This window comes from Podarcis muralis, chromosome 13 (genome assembly GCF_964188315.1).
Source record: "Podarcis muralis chromosome 13, rPodMur119.hap1.1, whole genome shotgun sequence".
NCBI classification, from domain to species: domain Eukaryota; kingdom Metazoa; phylum Chordata; class Lepidosauria; order Squamata; family Lacertidae; genus Podarcis; species Podarcis muralis.
In genome coordinates, this window is record NC_135667.1 from 23,683,472 (window position 1) to 23,709,480 (window position 26,009).

Genomic DNA, 26,009 nt, shown 5'->3' on the forward strand with positions numbered 1-26,009 from the left:
GCACCCGGGGGTGCTTTCGAACTGCTAGGTTGGCAGGCGCTGGGACCGAGCAACGGGAGCGCACCCCGCCGCGGGGATTCGAACCGCCGACCTTTCGATCGGCAAGCCCTAGGCGCTGAGGCTTTTACCCACAGCGCCACCTGCGTCCCTTTCTGTATTGTTACTGACATCTATTTAAATTATAACCAGATACCTAGAATTAGAATTAAATACAAAAAGTTACAATCAGTGGCAACTGATAACATTTTGAGTTACCAGGCCTGCAATTTTTAATCTTCTTTTTTTCATAATGGTAGGGCTTCTAGTGCTTATTTAGTATGCATAGTTCCATTGAAACAAACAAGCAAGCAAGCAAGCAAGCAAATAAACAAGCAAACAAACAAACATTTTGTGCACATATTTGGACAGGGGAAGACCGTCCATGTAAGGGGGCCCAAGTATGATTTTCAGACAAGAGTGATTCCATATATAAAGCTTACCACAAGACATAATTTATTGAATTTGTGTATCCCTTGTCAACAAGTTCAATACAGTGTTTTAAAATGTGCATGGAACACTTGCTTCCAGTTGCATGCAGTTCTCCTCTCTACTAAAATCAATTTAACTTTTCAATATCCAAAGCACTTTATCCCCTCCCTCTAGATTAAAAGAACAAAAGTCTTCCAACCAATAGATGACACACTGGTTGAAAACCAATGGATTATGGCATTAGTGCAGCTGGCATGAGTTTAATATGAAGTATACCTCTCATGAACTATCTGTGATGCTGGTACAAGCTCCTATCTAAGACATGACCTGGAAGGTATAGCAAATACCTGACCCTTAACAGTAGCAGTAAAGATCAGCGTACAAATCCTTGTATTTACCAGAAAGTTTAATTGTCACTTTCCTATATGCAGGAACCAGACTTCAGACAGACAATGAAATTCTGTTTCAAAAGTGAATTTATGAATCACATGCTTTGCTTGACCACAAACCAAGGAATGAGTAAGAGACACTGTTGCCTTGAAGGGGAGAACTTAACTTTTTCAAAAGGCACAGATCTCAAATCCCTCACATTGTGTTCTGCTTGCTTCTGGATCAGGAATACCCATCCGTTTTCTTTTCTTTTTCATGGGAGTCTGTAGCACACAACGGCACTCAGTGTCTACTTAGGGACTCTGTTCTTTAGGGTAAAGGTGTCTGTACTTGCTGTACGAAGCAGCATCAATCTGCATTGCCTCTTTTCATTTCCATGTAATAAACCAATATTTCCCTACTTCCTAGTGTCACAAGTTATTTTTGTTTTTGTTAAAATGATAATTCTAGTCACATATTGACTCCACACAAAAGGTACTAATCCTCTTGGACCTGGGCATTGAGTTGATGTGTGTGGTGTACAAGTGTGTTTGTTCAGTCATATATCTCATAACACTCTTTTTACCTTTTGCTCAGTTATGAAGACATCATCCCCTTCTTTTCTTCAGACAGTTGAATACCCCTGCTTTAATCTTTAACCCAATTTCCATGTCTCCCATTCTCTCCTTTTTTGCAACCCCTTTTGTTTCCCTATTTTCACATTCGCTCACTTTTCCCTTTCACCTTCTTTCTTACTTATCTCAACTCTTCCTTAAACACAGTTTGCCCCATTTCAATCTCGACTCTGCTGCCTGCTTTGCACATGAACTCTACTACGTAAAGGCTTTCACTTGTGTGTGTGTGTGGGGGGGTGAGGACCCCACTATTAGCATTCAACTCCCAACAAACTCTGTTTTTAGTATTTTAAATTTTTTTTAATTACAAATATGGCAAAGGCTCATACAGAAAGATGAAGGAAAATGTACAGTATGGTGGTTGAGTTGGTGCCATAAATGTACATCCATAGCAGTGGTTTTTAAAAACAAATAAAAGAAAAAGAAATGGCAAAAGCAAAGCAAAATATCCATCAGTTCAATCGTGCTAGTACTGTTTCCATTATTCTACCCTCCTTGTGAAGCCTGGGCATTTCATGCTAACAGTTCTTCCCTGAGAACTCTTCTTTTCTAGAAGTGTTTCTTTACAAAGTTTGAAAGATTTATCTTTAATGACTTGGGACCACTGTTTTCTGAAGCATTGCTTTTCTCTGATGGCTTTGGACCACTGTTTTCTGAAGCACTGCCATAAGCTAAAAATGGGTACAAGTTGTCCCTGGATTTAATGGGGATAGAATCTATAAGGAAATAGGCATCTCTGGAGTTATAAAATGAGATTTCCCATTTTTCTTGATCCAGTAACAAACCAATCACTGAATAAGACACATTTTGCTTCTTTTCAATCTCTTTCTCACATGGACTGGGAAAGAATTTTCCTTGGCTGCTTTTGAGAGCCCAGCAGCCTTCCTGAAAGGACTTAGCAACCTTTTTCTTTCGGAATTTGTCCTTTTCAGCCTGAGTCAGCACCCCCAGCTCCCAGTCCAACCTCTCTCCCACCTCCACCTCCCAGTAGTGTTTCCCAGCAGCATAACCTTCTTTCCCCACAAAAATCTGAGTTCCCATAGCAGTTTCTTCTTTCTCTGGGGGGAGAGTTTGAAGGCTGGCTCTTTCTTTATCCTCACTGATGCTGATTTCTGGATGTTTATAATATGAATCCAAAGTGACAGCAACTATAAGGGAAGCAATCACAGGGAGAAAGGAAACAATTTTTAGTTCAGGAGCATAGATGTTTCAATCTGCTGTAGAAAACACATTTTATTTCATAGCTGACCAATTATAGTTACTGCACAACTTGGATACAGAAACTTCATTTGTTTGTCTATATAGAAATGCTAAAACACTTGTGTAGGAACTCAGTACAATAGAAAGACATGGCTGTAGTGGTGTCATGATACCCCTTCCCCTGTTTCAGAATGTATTTGTTTTGTTTTTAATTTTACATTGTGTATCTGTTTTCTGCCCTGGGCTCTTTTGAGATAAATTAATAATAATACACATGAGAAAGAGCTCAAGTGCTGACTTCTCTATACAGACAGCCACATGCAAAGTACAGTCCTAAAGAAATCTGTTAGCTCAGTTCCTCTCTGGTCTGTGTGCATGTCAGCTCTGCACTTTCATACAACTGGAGCAAGGATAGGACAGTTTTAGACTCCCCGCTGTTGAATTCTGATTGCCTCAGACTTAAAACTATGAAAGCACAAATTGAATTAATCCATTGCTGTTGTGATGTTTTCATATGAAAAAGGACCACAAGTGAAAAGTCACTGAGTGATGACATTTGAGTCATGTATGCACATCCATGCATTAAGCCTAATTAGGACAATTTCCTTACCTGCGTATTGCTGAGCTCTTCTAACCTCTAGAAGCAGAAGAGAAAATTTATCAATCATAGAGAACAGAGAAACATCTATGAAACAAGTGAACAACCCAGAATTTTTCAGAATTGAATAAAGTGATTTAGACTCAATTAACATACTAGAAAACAATACTTCAGTACAGAACAATCATTGCCTCATCAAAAGCCATCTGCCTTACCCAGTTCATTGAAGATTTGACCTGAAGTGAAAGAATATTCCATTTAGTGATATCATTGTCAAAATATATGGGATTGCACATCATGACAAACTTAGTCCACATCCTCAACTTATATTTATTATTATTCCATGACTACCCCTAAAGCATCCTAGGAACTGCAGTCAAGGATCCTGAGAGCTGTTAGGAGACGCCTTATAGAACTACAATTCCCACGGTGGTTTAAGCATCAATCCTCTGGAAAGTGCAGCTCTGTGAGGGGAATAATAATAATGATGATAATAATAATAATAATAATAATAATAATAATAATAATAATAATAATAATTTATTTATACCCCGCCCACCACCCATCTGGCTGAGTTTCCCCAGCCACTCTGGACAGCTCCCAATCAAGTGTTAAAAACAATACAGCATTAAACATTTAAAACTTCCCTAAACAGGGCTGCCTTCAGATGTCTTTTAAAAATAGGATAGCTGCTTATTTCCTTGACATCTGATGGGAGGTCGTTCCACAGGTCGGGCCCCATTACCGAGAAGTCCCTCTGCTTGGTTCCCTGTAACTTGGTTTCTCACAGTGAGGGAACTGCCAGAAGGGCCTCAGCGCTGGACCTCAGTGTCCGGGCTGAACAATGGGTGTGGAGACGCTCCTTCAGGTATACAGGACGGAGACTGTTTAGGGCTTTAAAGGAATAGTGGTTGTGTGTGTTTCCTCACAACTCCCAGCACCCTTAACAAATAACGGTTCCAAGATGCTTTGGGGAAAGCCAATACTGATAAAGTGGTATAATATTGTTTTAAATGTATGGTGCAGATGTGATATTGGTCACACTTAGGTCCTATTGAAATTAAAGTAAGAAATTAGTCATGGTGACCTATTTGTTCCATTGATTTAAAGGTGGACTAAGTGCAACTAACTTAATCTGGATCCAACCTAAGAAAAATATATTGCAGGGTAAACTCATAATACTATTATATATTTGGAATTCTATATAGTACTAACTATACATGAAATAAATGTTAGCAAAAAACAATTCTGATCCAAATTGCAAAATACAGTACTTTCTCCTACCAAAATGCATGTCACCGTCCTACTCCTTCCCTATTAATTCAGTCCCTAATCCCTGACTCCAAATCCATACATCAAATTTTGTCTCACCAACACGGCGTTCTAGTTCCAAAACACCTATAAAAGAATGACTTGAATTAATACAATGAAGAGTTAAGAAAATAAACAAGAAGAAGTGAATGAATAAGATGTGAGGTCAAGCTACACAACTGAAAATCCATATAGGTCATACGTTGCTTTCAGTGCATGCTACATGCAAAACCCACAATGCTGTTCCCCATGACCCCCTGATTCCTTGCCATTGCCAGGCATCCACCCCTGGTGCTCACCATTGCTGGGTGTTCACCTCCTCCTTCCCCACTGCAGCCATGTCCCTCCAATGTATATATTGCAAACTGTTGTTATCACATATAAACTTTTATGATAATGAGTTTGTGATGGGATGATGAGCTGCTTGTGTGTAAAATCGCAGTCCCTCAGAGTTTGTTCAAGCCCACAAACTTCTGTCTGTGACAGAGCCCCTCAGACATGGCTGCTCTAGTCACTTGCAGATTCCGACAGTGGTTGCTTTCGGAATCGTTTCCAGCATAAAAGCTCCTTAACGGAAACACGTCTTCTGGACTCACGGCGTGACAGTTTCCGGCGAGGAGTGGGTCTCCCTATGGGAGCTTCAGATACCTCCCCACTGTTCTCGCTGGACGTGTCCCTGAGCCCTCCCTCCTGCTCGCTTTCCCTCAGAGATCCACCTCTCTCCTTGCTGGTTCCTGCTTTAGCTGCTGAGTCTCTCCCAGCCTGCGTGAGCCCTTCCACCAGAGCCCCACCTCTCCCTCTGCTGGTTCCTGCTTCCGCTGCTGATTCTCTCCCAGCCTGCGTGAGCCCTTCCACCACCGGTTCCTCCGATGGCAGTTCCCTGACATCCACCTCCCCTCCAAGGCCCCCTTCACCCTCTCCCGTTCCCTCTCCTCTGGGTGGTGAGGAGGTAAAACCCTGAAAAGAATCCTCTTCATCTTCAGACGTCTCGAACATTTCCCTCCATCGGTCTCCGTTCCGGCTCGCTGACTCCTCCTCCTCCTCGGAATCTGTGAACCCCTCCCACTCCTCTTCTTCGTCGGTGGTGGCAAAGTATTCCCTCCGGAACCTCGCTACAGGCTGAGGTTTGCGTGGGAACCTCTGATGAAAAGTTTCTATTAAAACCTCGTCATTGACATCCTCCGCCATGACCCAGGTGTTTTCCGACTCCGGTTCCCCTTCCCACATTACCAAATACTCTACTTGATCTCCCTTCCACCTGGAATCGAGGATCTCCGCTACATGGTAGCTTTGTTCCCTTTCCTCCATTGCTGGTCCCCGAGTGACCCTCCCTTCTCTGTCCCCTTTATACGGTGACAGCAACGATCTGTGGAAAACTGGGTGCAGCTTCATGTGGTTCGGTAACCGGAGTCTGAAAGCCACTGGGTTGACCTGTTGCGTGACTTCAAATGGGCCCAGTCTTTTGGGTCTTAACTTCTTACAACCCCCTTTGAAGGGTAACCCTTTGGTTGACAGCCACACCTGGTCCCCCACCCTAATGGTTTCACCTTCTCTTCTGTTCTTGTCTGCCTGCCTCTTATATTCCTCCTTGGCCCTGTCTAAATTTAGTTGGAGCTGGCGATGGATCGCTTCCATTTCTTCTACGAACTGTTCGGCAGCTGGAACGCTCCATCTCTCCCCCTCCCCTCCTGGGAAAGCCCTGGGATGGCACCCGTAATTAGCCAAAAAGGGGCTCATCCCCGTGGACACGTTCTCCGCATTGTTGTAGGCAAATTCCGCCAACGCCAGCTTCTCCACCCAATCATTCTCTCTGTCATTGACATAACACCTCAAATATTGCTGGAGGATGCCATTGGCTCTTTCTGCCTGCCCGTTGGTTTCAGGATGCCGGGCAGTCGAAAAATTGACCTCTACATGCAGTAAGCTCATGAGCTTCCTCCAGAACCTGGAAGTAAATTGTTTCCCTCGGTCTGAAACCACCCTCAAGGGGGCGCCATGCAACCTAAACACATTTTCTACAAACAATTTAGCTGTTTCTTCGGCCGTGACAGCATGTGAGCAGGCTATAAAGTGGGCCATTTTGGTTAACAGGTCTACCACAACCATAATGGCTGTTTTCCCTCTGGACTTTGGCAGATCAGTCATAAAATCTATTGCCACTGCTTCCCATGGTCTTTCAGGTGTGGGTAGCGGCTCTAATAACCCTGCCGGCGCCCGCCTCTCCCCTTTGGCTCGCTGGCATTGGTCACACCCTCTCACATACTCCCGCACATCTTCCCTGACCTTGGGCCACCAAAATTCCCTGGTGACCAGCCACATGGTTTTGTGTTGCCCAAAATGCCCTGCTGTGGGGCTATCGTGCAGCTGCTTGAGTACCTTCTCTCTCAAATCACCTTCAGGTATATATAACGCTCCCTTGTAATACAATGCCCCGTTTTTCTCCTCAAAACCTCCGGGTTTATCTCCCTCCCTCCTGAGACCCCTAAGTTTGTCCTGGGCGTATTCATCATTCTCCGTTCCCTCTACCAGTTCTCTTTGCCCCACCAATGCCGCCCCACACACCCAGCGGTCCTCTGGAATGACATGTCTTTCTTCGGGTGCTCCCTCCCCCTCCAAATATTCAGGTTTGCGTGAGAGAGCGTCCGCCCTAACGTTCTCTGGGCCTGGCACGTAACAAATCTCAAAGTTAAATTTGGAGAACTCCTGGGCCCATCTCAACTGCCATTGGTTGAGCACTCGTGCCGTTCTCCAATACTCTAGGTTCTTGTGGTCAGTGCACACTTGCACCTTATGTTGTGCGCCAATTAGCAGGTGCCTCCATCTCCGGAAAGCCTCATGAATAGCAAGAAGCTCTCGGTCATACACCGTGTAATTCCTCTCGGATTTGTTCAGTTTTCGCGAAAAAAAGGCACACGGTCTCCACTCTGACTCCTCCTTCCCTGGCTGCAGAAGAAGCACCGCCCCTATGGCTCTGTCTGATGCGTCTGTTTCGACCCTCATCTTTTTTTGTAAGTCCACATGCAGAAGTTGTTCTTCCGAGGCGAAGGCCCTTTTCAGTTCCTCAAAAGCTCGCTCCGCCTCCTCAGTCCAAACGAATTTCTTCTTACTGCTGAGACAGTCTGTAATGGGCGCCGTCAGGTGGGCAAAGTTTCGGATGAACTTACGATAAAAGTTCCCAAACCCTAGGAACCTCTGCACATCCTTCTTTGTTTTGGGTGTTTTCCATTCCAGCACTGCCTGGACCTTGCCGGGATCCATGGCCAATCCCTTGTCTGACAGGCGGTACCCCAGGAACTCCACCTCCTTGGCATGAAACTGACACTTCTCCAGTTTCACCCACAGCCGGTTGGCTTGCAGCCTGCTCAACACTTCTCTGACGTCTCTCACATGCTGCTCCTCATTCTCAGAATACACCAACACATCATCTAGGAAGGCCACACAATTCTTGTAAAGCAAAGGCCCCAGTACGTGGTTCATAAAAGCTTGGAAGCACGCCGACCCTGCTTGTAATCCAAATGGCATAACTAAATATTCAAATGCCCCCAAAGGGGTGAACATGGTGGTTTTCCATTCATCCCCTTTCCTTATACGTATCAGGTTGTACGCCCCCCTTAGGTCCAGCTTTGTAAAAATCTTTCCCTTCCGCACCCTGGTCAAAATGTCTTCAATCCTGGGCATTGGGAAGGCCAATGGTTCTGACACTGCGTTTAACCCCCTGAAGTCACACACAAGTCTCGGCTTGTCCGTGTTTTTTTTATCCACAAAAAACACTGGGCTACCTCCCACCGCTCTGGACTCTCTGATGAAACCTCTCTTCAGGTTCTTGTCAATGAACTCCCTTAGCTCCTGCATTTCTCTGTCTGACATGGCGTACAACTTGCCTACAGGAAGCTGTGCCCCAGGGAGTAAATTGATTTGACAGTCAAAGGGTCTATGCGGGGGTAGTTGGTCAGCTTCCTTCTCGCTGAACACGTCGCTGAGATCTGCGTATTGTCGTGGTACCTTCACTTTCTCCATTACTTCCGTCCCTGCTAGGGTGGCTTGGGCCCCTGCTGAACCCTTCCCCCCTTCGCAGTGTTCTAAGCAATGTGCTGAACTAAAGGAAACCACTCTCTGATGCCAGCCCACCAGCGGATCATGTAACGCTAGCCAGCTCATCCCCAAAATAATAGGGGCTCCTCCCAAGGTGGCCACATTAAAAGCTATCAGTTCGGTGTGCCTTGCCACCTTCATTATCATAGGGACTGTCTGCAAGCTGACTTCTCCTCCCAACAACTCCCTGCCATCGATCGTGGTCACCTGCAGGGGGTTGCTTAAAGGGACAGTCTGTATCTGGTGTTCAGCTGCAAACTCCTTGCTTATGAAATTGCAGGAGCTGCCTGAATCCAACAGCGCCTTTATCTTTAGGGGGTATCCGTTTTGCAGCTCCAGCGACACTTCAATCACTAGGGCAGGTTTAGGAGGTTCTGGCGTGGGCACTTTCACTGCTCTTTGGCCTGGCTGCTGTGCCCCGACTGTGGCAACCAGGCGTTGGCTTTTACTTGCTCCGGTTTTTCCTCCTCTCTACCCTCAACAGCTCCCACCATCCCTTGCCATTCCTTCCTCTGGGGGCAGACTCTGGCAAAGTGACCTGGCTGTTGGCAGAGATAGCATTTCCGGGCGCCTTTTCCCTCCTTCTTTCCCCCTTCACTGGGCTTTGAAACTGCGCGCGCGCGCGCTGTTCCGATTTCCATCGGCTCTGCCGGCGGGAAAGTTGTTTCTGGAATGTCTGGAATGCGGAACTCCTTCCAACGTTCCCCCTTCCCTTCCCGCCTCTCCAAAGCTCTCGCCTCCTGGCGTGCCCCTATGGTCAGCGCAGATTTGCTCAGCTGATCCATAGAATCCGCCCTGGGACCCCTGGCCAGTTCATCTTTCACAACCGGAGCCAGACCTTCTTCAAATAGCATCTGAATGGGTTCCGCCGATAAGTCCCACCCCAATCTGTGAACCAACATGGTGAACTCAGTCCAGTACTCACGGACAGATCGGCTCCCCTGTTTGCAAGCCATTAGCTGCCTGCGCACCACTCCCTGTTCAATATCGCTGGAAAACATCAGATCCATGGCACGAAAGAACTTCATTGTGTCCTTTAGGACGGCACTATTCGTTGCCATCATGGGTCTCACCCAATCCCGTGCTCCCTTTTCAAGATGCCCAATCACGAAAGCCACTCGCGATTCCTCGTCAGGGAATTCATCAAACTGCACATTGAGGGCATATTGCATCTCTGTTCTAAAGGCATGGTAGTCCTTGGGGTCCCCCCCAAACTTCTGCACCAATCCTGGTACCTTTCTGGGGAACTGGGTGGCTTTTCCCCTTTTGTCTGCATCCTGAGCCCTTCTCTCCTCAAGCCTTGCCGTCTGCAGCGCTAGCTGGATCTCCAACGCCCGGTAGCTTTCCTCCAGGCTTGGCCCTGCTCCAGCTCCTGCTTGCCCGGTTCCGGCTGGGTCGCTCATGATGCCTTCTCCTGCACAAACAGCTTACAAAGACTGTCGGAATGCTGTGATGGGATGATGAGCTGCTTGTGCGTAAAATCGCAGTCCCTCAGAGTTTGTTCAAGCCCACAAACTTCTGTCTGTGACAGAGCCCCTCAGACATGGCTGCTCTAGTCACTTGCAGATTCCGACAGTGGTTGCTTTCGGAATCGTTTCCAGCATAAAAGCTCCTTAACGGAAACACGTCTTCTGGACTCACGGCGTGACAGTTTCCGGCGAGGAGTGGGTCTCCCTATGGGAGCTTCAGATACCTCCCCACTGTTCTCGCTGGACGTGTCCCTGAGCCCTCCCTCCTGCTCGCTTTCCCTCAGAGATCCACCTCTCTCCTTGCTGGTTCCTGCTTTAGCTGCTGAGTCTCTCCCAGCCTGCGTGAGCCCTTCCACCAGAGCCCCACCTCTCCCTCTGCTGGTTCCTGCTTCTGCTGCTGATTCTCTCCCAGCCTGCGTGAGCCCTTCCACCACCGGTTCCTCCGATGGCAGTTCCCTGACAGAGTTATTTCACTGCCTCAAGAACAATGAATGATTCATCAGCACAACATCCAGTAAAGTTATTGATTTAGCAGTCAATAGGTGAGCTTGTTCCCCATGCTCTTTATTCTACTAGGAACATGGATTTGTTTATTTCATTTTCTATTTTTAAAATAATTTTTATTATTTAAATTTATTATATTTATTTTCTATTTTGAAAATAATTTTAATTAAAGATTTTCTTGGGTTATAAAAGTAGGTACATTGTCTCTATTTTCAGCTCATAGACTCATTTTGAAATATATATACAACCCTTCCTCCCAAATGCCTATCTGGAGATCGGGAAGAGAGAGAAAACCCCAAGGACTCTCTCAGCGCCAACCCAAGTCTGCTGGCCTTTGGTTGTGTATCAAGGAGCTGGTAAGAATGGCTCACATAAGTGCTGGAAAGAAGCTTGCAGTTTATCAAAGACAACAGGCACTTTGTGGCTAGTTATTCATTCAAAGGATACTCACTTGCTTGTCCTGTTTTTCTCTCAGTTTCTACAACAATAAATGAAAAAGAGTATATCTTAGCACACATGTACCCAACTTTTCATTCAGTTCCTGGGATACTTGGTACAATTTGAGCAGAACACTAGCCTGAAGCAGCCCATCCTCCATCCATCGTAATTTTATAGCGTCTGTCCTCCTTTTACAGTTGCGTAGATTACCTTCCTATGGATACCTGTATGATGTGTGCTATTTTCATAATAAAATTTTGCTCAAAACCACAGACAGGGAAGCAAATTCCTTTTAATTTGGTTTGTGCCCAGCACAAAACAACCCTACACCTATTTGTCCATAATTTGGAATATTTCTTTCCCAGAAGTACTTCTCTCATATATGCTGTTTTCATATATGCCTGTAAAACAACAAGGCAATTTATGTGACTTCTTGTTAGCTACCTCAAACGCAAAGTCTACTCTTGCAGAAACTTTGCAGCAGGTATTCTTTTTAATTTTGGAAGGATTCATCCCAACTGAATGGGGGGGGCATGCCTGACAATTTCATCCAATTCTTCTTCTTCTTCAAAAAAGGAGAGGTTAAAGACGAAAAGGGGAAATAAGCAAAGTAGAAGTTTTACACCGAGCACAGAGGTAAAAAAAAAAAAATCATAATCAAAACAAAAACTTGGGCCTCTTTGCTTGTCATTTGGCAGATGTTCTTCACCCTGGAAGCGCTGGCTGTGTTCCATTGGATGTGCTCCAAAAGGCATATTGTGGGTCTGCCCAGAGACTCACATGGGAGAGAGAGGAAAGTGATGACCAGCTCATCAGCCAAGCTCAGGAGAGCTATAGCCATTGGCAGAGGGGAGAGGCAGTGTGTGTGGGGGGACTGGGCTGCAATCCTGCTGGGGTGGAAACTGCTCTTCCTGACTTACTTAGCTTCTGCACGTGAGAGTTCTCTCTAGCAGTGGATCTTAAAAAAGCAGGAGGCAGAAGATGGCTTTTTGCAAATCTGCCATGAAAATTACTTGAGACACTCAATGCTTGAGTTGTGACCATACATAGGCAGTGGCAGGGCTTGCCCACAATGTTTTACCACTTGAATTCCTGGTACTTTATAAGTCACATGTTAAAATCAGAAGAATACATATATTATTCTCCCTATTTTAACCCCCCTCCCCAAACATATAAACATGATTACATATCTCCTTCTACTTGGCTTTCTCCTCTCTAGCTAATGGATCTATTTGATCTTTTCTTTTTTTGATATATCTGGAAGACCCTCCAAACTGTCAGCATTATGAAATGCCTTCAGTTTGAAATGCCTCTTGCAGTTGTCAATTTGAACATGGTTCCAGGAGTAAAACTTCATAGTAATACGAAATGCCTAGACAGGAGATGAACCGATGAACCTATACTGCAGAAAGTTGGACTTTTGAAATCTTGCAAGTATAGAAGAAATCCTGCCTATATATAAAAGGGAGCTTGAGAAAAGAGAAACAATCTCATCTTACCTATTGCGTTGGTTTGAAGATGATTTTGCTCTGAAAACAGTGATAGCAAAAAATTCCACAGTTAGTCACACACACTCTATACATCCATGTAAGTATGATTAATCAAGAATTTACTTCCACCAATATAGCTAAAGGGGTATCTTATGTGGGTAGAGTCCCTTCTACTACTCTGCCTGTTAGTTACTATTGCCAACACAACTACTATTAATAATACAAGATATGTGTAATGGTTCTAGGGGATGCTTGTGCGTAAGCCTGTGCCAACACCTGGCTGGGTTGCCTGAGTGAACCTTTCCTGTCCTGACAGCCTTTTAGCCGTGGCTGTCTCAATCGCTGGCAGAATCTGTCAGTGGGCGTTTCTTCCAGCAAAGAAGCTCTTTGACGCCCAGTCTCCTCCTACTCTCCCTGCGCGGAAGCCTTCTGCGCAAGGAGGGTGTAGGCAGCGGAGGACCCTTCCTCTCCCCGCTGGTTTTCGGCAAAGAGTCATGTGACCGCCTCTCTGATTCCCCCATCTGCCCCCCTTCTCCACTGGAGCTACCCTGATTCCCTTCCCCAGAAGATGGGCTGCCTCTCCCAATCCCGGGACGCTCTCTGGGATCCCTCTGGAGCTTGCTCTCTCCCTCCGTCACTGATGGCAGTTCCCTGACAATATGGTATATAAAGCATTACCTTGACAAGTTATCTTGAGGATGTGACAGGATTATTCCTTCCTTGCTCAACCCAACCTCTGCTTTGAATAGCTTCAGTCACCAGGGCTACTGTATGACCATCCAGTCATATAGCTATTCCAGCTCATTAAGTTTTGCCAGGTAATAAGATCATTTTTTAAAAAAAATATTCTGTGGTTTACTCATTTATTGTGGTTAAAATGTTGCTATTTTTCTCCTGCTACTCTTTACTGGGCTTTTAAAAAAGTGTTACTGTTAGTCAGCCTGAAAACAATACTGCTAGGGAGAGGCATATGCTAAAAATATAAACAATTATGGAACAGTACTATAGAAGAAGTGAATCTCTCTGAGAGGCATTTACCAGCTTCTGCTTCAGTCATCTGTTTTTCTGCAGAAAACAAGATGCATTGCAACATTATTCATTTATTTACTGAACATTATATGCCACTCTGTATCTATTTAGAAAGATTCATAGACCACAATCATAAAGCTTTTAAAGTGATGTACAGACTGAAACTATTGATAAAACACAGCTAAACTCAGTTAAAACCCACAAGATTGATTACAAAGTATACAGAAGATAAATATCAATGAAACAGAGCATAGATAACTAAATATATATATCTGGGGAGACTTGCTGAAATAAAGAAGTTTGTGGCGCCTGCAAAAGTGCAAGTTGTGCAGACTGAAACATTCAAATTGGCATGTAAAGTGGTCCCAAATTGTTAATGACTTTACATACTAATAGTAATTCTGTACCTTAAACTTGGCTTTGTAACGAAGTTGCAGCCAGTGCAGACTGTACTGCAGCATTCTGCAATAACTGTAGTTTCCAGATCAACCACAAGAGAAGTCCTGTATAGATTGAATTACTAGGGTCTTGGCATTTCCAGTGATTGAACTCTTGCAGTCAAGCCATCACAGTTCAGGAATGATTTTAGCTGTAGCACCTGCCCAAGGTGATACAAAGCACTCCTAGCCACTAAGGTCACCAGGGATTCCAGTGGCAATATTTAAGGTTGGTGTCATCTCCAGAAACAGAAAGCATACATCTAATGCTTCTCTCCAAAACAACTAGAAATTAATCATAGCCATTGTGGTTTCCCCCACTTCTTGGTTATATCTAACAAATCATAATCAAAGTAGATTCACTATAGTAAATTATCTTATTTCAGTTGAGCCTACTGATCTCAGCAGGTATACTATGTCTGAGCATGACTTCATCTACCAGATCCTCCAAGTGTCCCTTTTTTCTAGGGATGTCCTTGATTTAGAGAAGCTGTCCTGGTTTCTGATTTGATCCCAGAATGTCCCATTTTTCCTCAGGATGTCCCTATTTTCATTGGAGAAATGTTAGAGGGTATGGGTTTGACTCCCAAGCTGTCTGAAGGCAATCCTATATAGGGAAGGTGGGTTTTTTTTTTTTAAATGTTTTATTGTGTTTTTATATATGTTGAAAGCTGCCCAGAGTGGCTAGGCAACCCAGTCAGATGTCTGGGGTATAAATAGTAAAATCATCAAGAATTGGGACACCCCTATTTTCATCAGAGAAATGTTGGAGGGTATGATTTTAATTGTGTGGCAAGTCCCCTCCCCCCAAGTGAAATGAAGACACCGGAAACATTATTTAAAGTTAATGGGCGTAAAAGGCCACAACTTTATTGATTACAGGAATTGGAAGGCATTGGCCTTAGGCATTGGCTCCTACCGACTACCCGGCATGGTGACCGGGAAGGGTTAACCACAGCCGGGGGAGTCCTGCTGAAGTACGCCAACTAGGATCCCCTGGGTGTCATCACTCGGGGGTGTGCCTTAGGCCCTCACCTCCCTCGGTTTTGGACAGGGCAACGCCCCCCCGGAGTCCTCTACCGGACTACCCTTTTCCTTGTCATTTGCATAACAATTACCCCTGCGAATGCCTAACCGCCAATACCGCGAAAGTTGTGACGTTTGCTACGAGGTAGGCGAAAAAACCAAATGGCTGGAAATTTGCCAAATGGAAAAATTCCTACCAGGCCCCTTGCAGCGACCAACCGAAGTCCATAGCAAGGTCAAAGCTAGCTAAACCTAAGGGTGGGTGGGATGGGAAAACCGGAGCAGCTGGAACGGGGAAGAGAGGGCGGTCCCCGGGCACGCCAGCCTTAAATGTGCTAAGGCCACACCTCCCCGGCCTGCTGATTGGCTGGTCAGGTCGGTGACGTGCCCAAGGATTCCCCTGCTCTCGTGGGGGCTAAGACCCAGCCCCCGCGTGCGTGGGAGGGGGTGGGCCCACAATCCCACCTCCTCTCCAGCTCGGAAGTGGCTTTGTCCATCACTTAGAGACAACTTCAATACTCAAAATGTATCTTGACTGCTCTTCATCAGAAGATCAGATAGCAAAAGTGTGAATATAACGAATTCACAGAACACACGAAGACAATTTTACATCAACAAATAAACATTTTAAAAGGCAAATAAAACCCCAGAAAAGCTAAATAACAGAATATTCCATGGTTAGCCATAGTTGAATAAGGCTTGATCCTCTGTAGAGGTGGAATTTGCTTTCATCCAAGGAAAGAAAAACAGATGTGCCAGGGAATTTGATTACGATCCTTTATACCTCTCCTGATAACATTCTAGTTAACTCTGTGTCCCTTGTGGAAATGATTTATTAGGCTGGCGCGACCCCCGCTAATGGATTTATTGGTCCCCCATTAGCTCTTTAGTGCCGCAGCTGGGTCCGGCGCGCTTCCCCTGCCGCACGCTCTCAGTCAGCTCCAGTCACGACAGTAGCAGAGATGAGCACAGCGGTGAAACAGTCACGTCCTTTCACTTAGCTTCCAGACAAACACACACAGAGTCCAGGTTTGTCCATTTCAGCTCTTTATGCCGACATTCCCCCAGGGATCTCCTGGGCTCCTTGCAGCCATCACAAAGCTGCCTCTTTCTCCCTCAACGACCAGAGGGGAACAGAGACGAAACTCCTCCCAGCTCCTCCCAGCTTCTAAAAACTGACGTCAGAATGTTGAGGCATCATGGGAACTTCTTAACCAGTTAAGTTCCAAACCCCAAGACCCCCTCTTGCCGAAACCATTCTGACAAGACCCTTTTGAGTTCAACACCTTTCCCTTTGCCTTGTGCCCCTTTCCGGCACCTTTCCCAGGCACCTGTTGAACCCCTTCAACACTCCCAGAATCACACTGTGCGACACTTTTCCACGCACCTGTGACCTGATACCCTACTGACCCATTTGGGCCAGCAGTTGTGTCTTCTCCGTCAGACTTTTCCCCCTCTGACTTGACACCCTGTTTGTGAGCTTTCTCCATTATGCTAAACGGAGATGAAGCCTCACACCTGGACACTCCTTTCACAACCCTTGGAGATGCCCAAACCTGCCCTGAACCCTGACCCTGGACTTGGTCCCCATCACCGGGTTCTGACACCCTGTTCCTGGACCTGATCCCCATCACCGGGTTCAGTTTCTGCCTCCCTTCTCCCTTGAGAAGACTTTGCACCCGTCACCTGGTGACGTACTTCCTTTTCCTTGAAAACCTCCTCCAGAGCAGACCCAGTAAACTGTGACCCTTGGTCGCTCTTGAACCCTTGCACCTTGGTGGAGAACTTTAGTTCTACCTCCGCTTCTCGTGTACCTGTGCACCTTTGCATGCCCTGCACCCTAGGGACCTCCCACATTTCCGGAGCTTGCACCCTTTTGTGCACCTGTGCAGCTTTTGCACATGACTGGGAACCTTAGCACACTGCGCCTGTGCTTTTCCAGCATTCCCACCACCCTCCAGAGGTGACTCCAGAACAAAGAGATTGTCCTTGCTCTTCTCAGCCCCTCCTGTAAAGGAGAAAAACACATGTTAGCCACAGCAGAAACCATCCTTTTCATTCTGTCTGCTAACAATTGTTCCTGTTGAAACAGCCCTGCAGTTCCGCATTTTGCCAGCAGGCCTCCTTAGCAGGTGCTGACCAACAGCAGTATCCAAAACACCCAGCGCATCACCGTGTCCTGGCTGGAGTTGTTCTTCACAGTTGCCATAGAAGCAGTGATGAGAAAACAACCCTCCCCAGCGTCTGAAACACGTCCTTCCCTTGCGTTCCCACGCTGGCCTTCTTCTCCCAGACTGGTTGCCTTGGAAACCCAGCTGGTCGACCTTGGCAACATCCTGCCTTGCCCCTCTGCTCCGGTGGGGGCAACAGCGTCGCAAGCGTCCCGTCAAATTGCACACGTAGCAAAGACGAACTCCAGTGGAAAAACACTGCTCTTGGGCTCCTCCCGGCTGGCCTTCTTCCGGAAAAACACTCCTTGCCAGCTCCGCCCACTTCAGTCCAGCACGTACAGTGGAAAACTTTTAAACGTGCCTTTGGAATTGTCCGGCCCCCCCACCTGCTCACTAGCACTCCTTGAGGCTAAAGCATCAGGGACAGGGGCTACAGCCATTTTTAGGCTTTTGTCTTCCTTTTCCAGGGCACCTGCTGAGGCTTCACAGCACACGCAGCAGTGGCAATAGTCCCTTCGCCCCCCCTCTGGGGCCCACAGCCCTTCCCAGCTGTGCACCGGCTCTCACGAAGGTGATCAGCGCCATCTTGCCTCCTGCTCTGAAGCAGCCATCTCCCGGCACCCAGAACAATAGACTTCAGATCAGCAGCCAGGTTGCCCAACTTCTTAAAGTGAGCATGGAATGTCCTCCAAGACCTGGCAGCCTGCCTTCTTCTTCCGCTCTCCCAAGGGGCCCCAAGCTCACTCACCAGCTTTATCCGGCTCCCGTCCGTGGAGAAACGATTTTCCAGCTGCTCTTAGCTATTAGCTCTGTGTCCCAGCAGCTTTCTCAGCAGCTTCTTTGCGTCTTCCAGCCAGCCGCTTTTAAACTCCGCAGCTATTCCTTTGCCTCTTAGCACCAGGCAAAAACTCCTGCCGACTTCAAACGCATTCCGGCACTTCCAGTGACAGTTTTACGGTCAGTGATTAAGCACCCATAACCTGTGGAAATGATTTATTAGGCTGGCGCGACCCCCGCTAATGGATTTATTGGTCCCCCATTAGCTCTTTAGTGCCGCAGCTGGGTCCGGCGCGCTTCCCCTGCCGCACGCTCTCAGTCAGCTCCAGTCACGCCAGTAGCAGAGATGAGCACAGCGGTGAAACAGTCACGTCCTTTCACTTAGCTTCCAGACAAACACACACAGAGTCCAGGTTTGTCCATTTCAGCTCTTTATGCCGACATTCCCCCAGGGATCTCCTGGGCTCCTTGCAGCCATCACAAAGCTGCCTCTTTCTCCCTCAACGACCAGAGGGGAACAGAGACGAAACTCCTCCCAGCTCCTCCCAGCTTCTAAAAACTGACGTCAGAATGTTGAGGCATCATGGGAACTTCTTAACCAGTTAAGTTCCAAACCCCAAGATCCCTTACATAAACAATATGTATAAAATATGTCATTGTCAATTACTTACCACATTGAGATAACTTCTGATAACTCTCTGAAACAAAGTATAGCAAATTATAGAAACCAGATGATTTATTTATCTGACAGTCCTTATTTTTCCTAATACAGACATTTTTGAAGGCTATTTCCTTTAATATGATGCATTATTTTTACTAATATGTGCATTTTTGTGTACACTTTCCCCTAATATATTTCTAGTTTGAAAAAAATGAATCACAAAATTCAATAAATTTTCATCTTGGTTTTCAACTTGGTTAGCTAAGCCCAAAGCAGGTAGATTCATATTAAAATGAAAACCACATTAAATTTGCCAACTATCTGTTGTGGAAGTGACTCTGATTGCCTGAAGCAGCTTTTAAACTATGCTCATTTTAGCAGTTTAAGGAGCAATTATTGGCTGTAGTAAATATGTATTGATTTAACTGGTATGTATTTCCCCCCCTCTATATCCAAAACACAACACTCATTTTTATAAACATGGGTACAAAAAAACAGAAAGTTTCTGTAACAGTTCACATCTACAGTTTAATGAGATTATGAAAATGAGATTAAATACTTACGTCTGACTTTGTACCCAGCACCAACAAGAAGGCAGATGTAAATCAATAGAATGATTAGGAAGGGTGCTAGCCAAGGGGAAGTGGCAGGATAAAGGGCACCTGAAACACACATTAAAATCTCAGTTACAGCAAAACTAACCCAACCGGTTTCAAGTTGCAAAACTAATTAACCAGAGTCTGACTTTGCCACTCACCTCCATTGCCCCAAATTCTCCTGAACCTCCCATTTTGGGAGGGATTGATCTGAAGTTGTGGCAATAGGGGTGCTTCAGCTGTGACCTGCCTGCCTCTCTGGTGAATAGTGGATATGGGAACCAGAAGACACTTTAGCCTTTACCCCAGATGATAACTGATGAAATGCTGCTGAACAGAACTACAGTTGTAGATAATCTGGATAATCCTTTCAAACAAAGAGCCTTGTGTACTTCAGAGGCATCAAAACGGAATAAATTTCCCAAACCTCTCTCTTCCTATACAGTACTTGTACTGAAAACACAGTGAAAGCATCGAACCTCTTGGCCCTTTTGCTTCACCCCTACTCACCAGAGATCAGGATTCTCGATTCACTCTCCATCCCTAGCAGTTCGTTGATGATTTTGCAAGAGACTTCATGGTCAACTCCTGATTCTGTTGTAACGGAACTGGAAACACTGAAGTTCCCTGCCTTGGTCTCTGTGATTGTAGTGTCTGACTGTTTACTTTGGACTTTCCCTTCACTGTCCAGCCAGAAAGCCTTGGGCTTTGGGTACCAACCGTTGGAGCTGCAGGTGAGGCCAATCCCCCAGCCTTTATAGTCCACCAAGGCAATGGTGGGCTCTGTTCCTTTTGCTGCACAAGAAGAACACCACATATTAATTTTCCATCATTCCAAATATGATAGAACCTATCTAGAGTTTCTGCACTCTGACCAAACACCAGGAATGATACTTTATTATAGTCAGTTCTTACAGTACACATTTTGTGCCAAGCTACCATTCAAAAATCTTTTTTTTGTATTGTATTGTATTGTATTGTTGAGCTACAGGATGATTGGTCCTGTGAGTAGTGCTCTTGGCTGCAAAGAGATGGAGAAGTCTGAATGAATGAGTTACTGACCTGGGTTCTACAGTTTTAGGTTTGACAACTTGTATTTCTGAAAATCTATGCTTAATAAGGCCCACAGCACCTGGCAATGTCCCTGCTTCCTCAGAGGTGCTCAAGAAGAACATCCAGGAGTTAGGTGTAGGTGGTGGAGGCAGCAAGGCTTGGCTGCTGCTGCTATTCTTCATGTGCTCCTCTCTCTTCTGCAGCCATGCATCTTGTGCCAAGTGTCCATGCATACTCTTAACCCCATCCTCCTCTAGAACCCAGCCCATTTCCTTTTCTTCCTCTGCTTTCTCTCCCATCGCAGAGCCCTGGAGAAGGAGGTTAAGTGGCAACCCCCTCCATATGCAAAATATAGCAATTGGCTTCTTCAGAGTTGAAGCTTGCAAACTGGATTCAGAGTTTTCTAAAAACATGGTATTCCCCCAAAGGTGCTCTTGCCTGCCTGGCGATTCAAGTCCTCTTTCTGCACCCTGGAATGGGGCAGGCAAACCTAGAGACTCCAGGTCAGCCCCAGAGGTTTGGCAACCCTAATAATAAGAATAATAAGAATAAACTCACCTGCCAAAACCAATTCAACCACCACTTCATTATACCAGTCTCCAAGGAATATCATACAGGTGTAGTTTCCTTGGTCAGAGAGATGGGTTTTCTTCAGAATCAGAGACATGTTTCCTTTATTAAGATCAGTACGGGAAAGCTCAGCTCGATCTTGGTATCTGTTATCCTGTGTTTCTTGCCTGTTTCGACCATAGTAGGATTTCACATCAATTTTTTCTGAGGATTTATCCAAGATCCACTGGACCTGGATGTTGGTGCTTTCTGGTACCCTTGATGTTAGTTGACATGGCAGGAGCACTTCTTTTCCAAGGAAACCAACTATAGGTTTTTGGGGTGGAATGATTTCATATTGACCTTTGGGGAATTAAAAAAAATCAAAAGTTCACCTTAAACTGACCACTACTGGCAGTGATTCCTCCATGGAATTCTTTTTGGAGGCTGGAAGGATATGGCACCCATCACCAACAGCTAGGGCCATGGTAGCCCCTACTGCTAAGCATGTCCAGTTCCTTGCCCCAATTGTGCAACTCCTACTCTAAATATGAAATGCTCTCTATCTTCACATCCTAAAAACAGGGTGATGAATTAAAAGATCCAGCATGGGTTTCTCAAAAACAAGTCATGCCAAGTCTCACTTCTTTTTTTGATAGAGTTACAAGCTTGGTGGATCAGGGGAATGTAGTGTACCTTGATTTTAGCCAAGCCTTCAGCAATGATAATCTTGTGAGGAAGCTGATAATGTGTGGGTTGGATGAGGTAACTGTTAGGTGGATTTGCAGCGTGTTGATGGACCAAACCCAAAGAGTGTTCTCTAACAATTCCTCATCGTCCTGGAAAAAAGTGACAAGTAGGATGCCATAGGGTTCAATCCTGGGTCTGTTGTTGTTTAATATCTTTATAAATTACTTGGATGAAGGAATTGAGAGGATGCTTGTCGAATTTGCCGATGACAACAAACTGCATGGGGTAGATAATGCCACCGAAGACAGAATTGGGATTCAAGTTGACCTAAGGTTACCTGATTTTTTTCAACTAATCTGGGGACACTTTTCAACTTCCTACTAAATAGATGGATTTTGTCAGGGGACTGATTTGGAAATCTGGGGACTGTCTCTGGAAAACGGGGATGTCTGGTAACCTTAAGTTGACCATAATGGATTGAAAAACTAGGCCCAAACTAACAAAATGAATTTCAATAGGGACAAATGTAAGATTCTGCACTTAGGCAGGAAGAACCAGCTGCACAAATATAAGAGGGGGACACCTGGCTTGCCAATAGCACATGTGAAAAGGATCTAGGGGTTATAGTGGATCACAATCTGAACATGAGTCAACATTGTCATGCAGTAGCAAAAAAAGCTATTCTAGGCTGTATCAACTGAAGTATAATGTTCTGATGAAGAAAAGCAATAGTCCCACTCTATTCTGCAGAATGCAGGTGAACTTTCAGACAGTAAGTGTTGCTAAACAGTGGAACGGATTCCTCGGAAAGTGGTGGATTATCCTTCATTAAACAACTCTTACTGTGTTTCGCACAGAAGTATTACCTCAGAGGTGAACTGCTCGCTGCAGTAAACCTTACAAAAGTAGCTTGCTTACCTGCAATTAGTACATGGGAGATCTGAAGAAATATCAAGATGCAAGCAGTCGTTAATGAGGAACACATGGATCAAAGATCTGAAGTATAGGACTATACTTGTACAATTGCTGAAAGAAAGAAATAAAATATAAAATTGCAAGATCCGCTGGTCACCATTTATTAATTACTGTCAACAGTTCTGTCTACTTTATTTAAATAAATATAGGCATTTTTGTACATTAATCTTCATGTAATGTAATTTGGCTTTGTTAAAAATTAATTTATGCTATATATACCAGGAATGGTATATATTATGCAAATCTGCATCCTCTTTCGCAAGTAGGTCAGTGGACCGTATTCAATACATTGTTTTGTTTTGTTCTTCCTGGTAGCCAAGCTATTTTTGAAGTTTATCTTTCTATTATGATGTGTTTTTGTTATTTTGATTATCTTGTATTGAACTTATTTTACTAATATATTTATTGCATTTATTACACACCACTTTTAAGTCAATGCACTAGAGGTCATTTACAATTTTAAAATACTGTAGTAGAACACAAATGTAGTGACTGAGACCTCTCAGGCTGACTGAAAACTGATGACATTTGCTCCTGGCCTCAGCTTCCTTGCCATCTCTCAGGGCAGATGGGACTTTAATAGCCCCAGAGAAGGTGAATGAGGGGCTGTCCCAGTAGTTTTCTCAGGTCACCTATCAGGAGCTGATTTGCCATGCTCCCTAGCCTGGGCATCCCAGTTTCTGATTTTCCTCAAGGAAGACAGTAGCCCTAGGGACACTGGGGGAGGGGCTGCCTCAATGATTCTGTCAAGTCAATTGGGTAGTTTTGTCAGAAATCAATGATATGGACTCTCTGGCCTGGGCTCACTTGCTTTTATGGGTTAATATGGATAGTGATTTTTTGGTCATGCATTTGATGTGTATTGCTTTGAGCACAAATAAAGTGACAATGGTACTGGTAAGTCCTTCTTCGCTTTCCTCTAGAGTTGGAAGCAACTTGAAAAGGAGATTGCTACTTATATAGTATACATTCACTCCAGTGTCCCCGTTTGTCTTTTCTTCTACTCCTTCTCCACAAATAGGTGTATTTGTAATTTATTATTATATTAAATAAAACAAAGGGATTTATAGCTGTGTATTTCACCACACCAGCAGAATGCATGTGTCAACTAAAACTGCATTCTATAGGCACACTTATCTGAAAATGAGGCATGCATAGGATTTTACTTTTGTTTTTATATAATACATTTTATGTTCTTATCCTGTTTCAGTTTAGATCTGATAAAAGAAATGTATTGCATATATCGTAAAAAGCCATCTACTCTGTCTCTATTGTAAGTGGATGGATGATGCTTTCCCCCACATCTCGTCAGCATTTCCGGAAATCGAACGCCCTGCTCCAATATTGTTAAACCACAATACTAAATTTAAAAAGTTGCAGGTACAAAAAAGTCTGAGACACCCCATGGCAGAGCTAACTCTGTGTGCCAAGGGATAAATATCACTTGCCAGTGTCAAATGGGAGTGACAAGAAGCAGCCATTTTATGTCCATTACAAATGAAAGAAGCAATGACGAGTATTCAGGCTTGTGTGGCTAGGAAGGATCTCTGCAGAAAGGAGCATGTTGCCTTCATTCTTCTTTCTCTCAAACACACACACACACACACACACACACACACACACACATTTATATTTGTTAACTTACATTTTGCAAAGAAGCCCCTGAAATTTACTATCACAAGTATATTTGCCGACATGGCTTGAAAGTTTCTACATGAGGGTAAACTAATCCTATATATATCCTGCATGGAAGCAAGGGAAAAGCCTCTCTCCTTTCACCTGACCACCAATTCATCATTAAACAAACACATTCCAATCACTAAAAGAATGAAATTAATTCTGGAAATATTTTTTCTTACCTTCTTAGCAAACGGTGAGATTCGCTCGTCAGTTCCTGTACCTTGCTCCCGCTTCTGGCGGACCTTTGTTAAGGTAATTATTTACTTTCATTTTCCTGCTCTGCATAGATATAAGTAACTGCCAACAATTTGCTCTACAGTTAATGGCCCTGTGACAGTCAGCACCTGCCTCCAAAGGATAGAGGAGTGCCCTATGCAAACACTATGCTTGTCCCATGTAAACGCTATGCTCCACAGATACTTGTAGAGGTAATGCAGTGATGACAGGGCTTCATTTGAAAGGACGGTCCTATATGAATAGCCCTCTACCCCAAGCCTGGTTTAAAGATAACCTTAAGAAGGAAGAACAGAGACCTTAAGTACTGCAGCAACAATTAGCATCAGGACAACAGCCCGACAGTCACACAAGTCTCCTGGTCACAGAAATCCGTTCTTTGATGAGCTGTGTTGAATTTCTCTTTAAAATATAGCAATTGTTTCAAAATCTGCATCTACATGTAATGTAGAAATCAGAACATGCAAATTGATGCCCTCTTTCCCTGATTTGTTTATACTACTAGCATTAAAGGAGATTCAGCAGCATACGCATGCACACAACTCATTCTTTCTAAATCACGATAGACCAGGCAATCTGAATTAATGCAGTGAATGTGCAGCTTAGCCCTGTTTATTGCCTTGCTTGCTACAAATTTACTTCTACCCTACTTCTACTTCCTGCAGTTGTGCTGCTGTAGAGGCTCCATGGCATTTATTCTCTCTTTGCTCCTCCTAGTGGCTATTCTTCCTCTGGTCACTGCTGTGGATGCACAACCTGTCTGTCTCCAGGCACTGTGGTCATCTGCAAGGGATTCCCATGTGGCCAGGTTAATGTTGGCAGCCTTCATGTCACATTGTCAGGAGTGTGTGCAGGAGCCAGGCCCTGTGACCAGTAGGGCTTTGCAGGACTGGGGCCTTCCTAAATTTGTTCTGGAGATGCAAGGTGCGGCTGCACAGGTGAGGCCGCTTGGTAACTCACTGCACCTGGTGGCAAGAGCCGGGAAGGGATATAAGGTCAGCATTTCCCTTTGGCTCTTTGCCACAGCAACACATTTCCTGCCTTGGGCTTCTTGCTTCTTGATCCTCGGACCCTTGACTTCGTGACTCCTTGCTTCCTGACCCTCAGACCCCTGGCTTCTGGACTCTCATTCCTGCTCCCACTCTGCCATCTTGCCCCCGGTCCTGATGTCCTCAGCCGGGACTTTGATCACCCATAGACCGGACCATGACACACATCTACACACATTTGATGTACACAACTACATTTACTCTTAGATCCTGAGACTGAGAAATGGCATCTGTCAAGAGCACACAATGTCAAGTTCTCATGGGCTTTCCTACTGGAGATATGTCTCATTGTGCCACCACCAAAGGGTTCTTTAGAGCAGGTATAATGGAAATGTGAGCACAGCCCAAGGTGTACTAGCTGCTTACGAGGTAGAACAATCACAAGCAGGCTTGGAAGCAGGATATTCCTGGGGGATGGACCACCAGATTTACCTCCCCACCATTATTAAACTTGTTTGGTACTTGGATATTGTTGGTTTCCGTTTTCGGGGCTGGGCAGGAATTCTCC

At 44.9% G+C, this 26,009-nt stretch overlaps 1 protein-coding gene across 1 annotated transcript; it reads right to left on the reverse strand.

Annotated features, from left to right (window-relative positions):
- Nucleotides 1-1,773: 1,773 nt before the first annotated feature.
- On the reverse strand, nucleotides 1,774-24,945 carry LOC114583098 (butyrophilin subfamily 2 member A2-like). The gene is made up of 13 exons (XM_077917212.1): nucleotides 24,398-24,945; nucleotides 22,482-22,589; nucleotides 20,883-21,236; nucleotides 19,782-20,066; nucleotides 19,239-19,337; nucleotides 18,686-18,712; nucleotides 13,613-13,639; nucleotides 12,584-12,613; nucleotides 11,098-11,124; nucleotides 4,642-4,668; nucleotides 3,486-3,506; nucleotides 3,283-3,309; nucleotides 1,774-2,620 (listed from the first exon to the last, which is right to left on the reverse strand). The coding sequence occupies exons 2-13, from the start codon at nucleotides 22,546-22,548 to the stop codon at nucleotides 2,022-2,024; spliced, it is 1,590 nt and encodes a 529-aa protein (XP_077773338.1). The 5' UTR covers nucleotides 22,549-22,589; nucleotides 24,398-24,945; the 3' UTR covers nucleotides 1,774-2,021.
- Nucleotides 24,946-26,009: the final 1,064 nt, after the last annotated feature.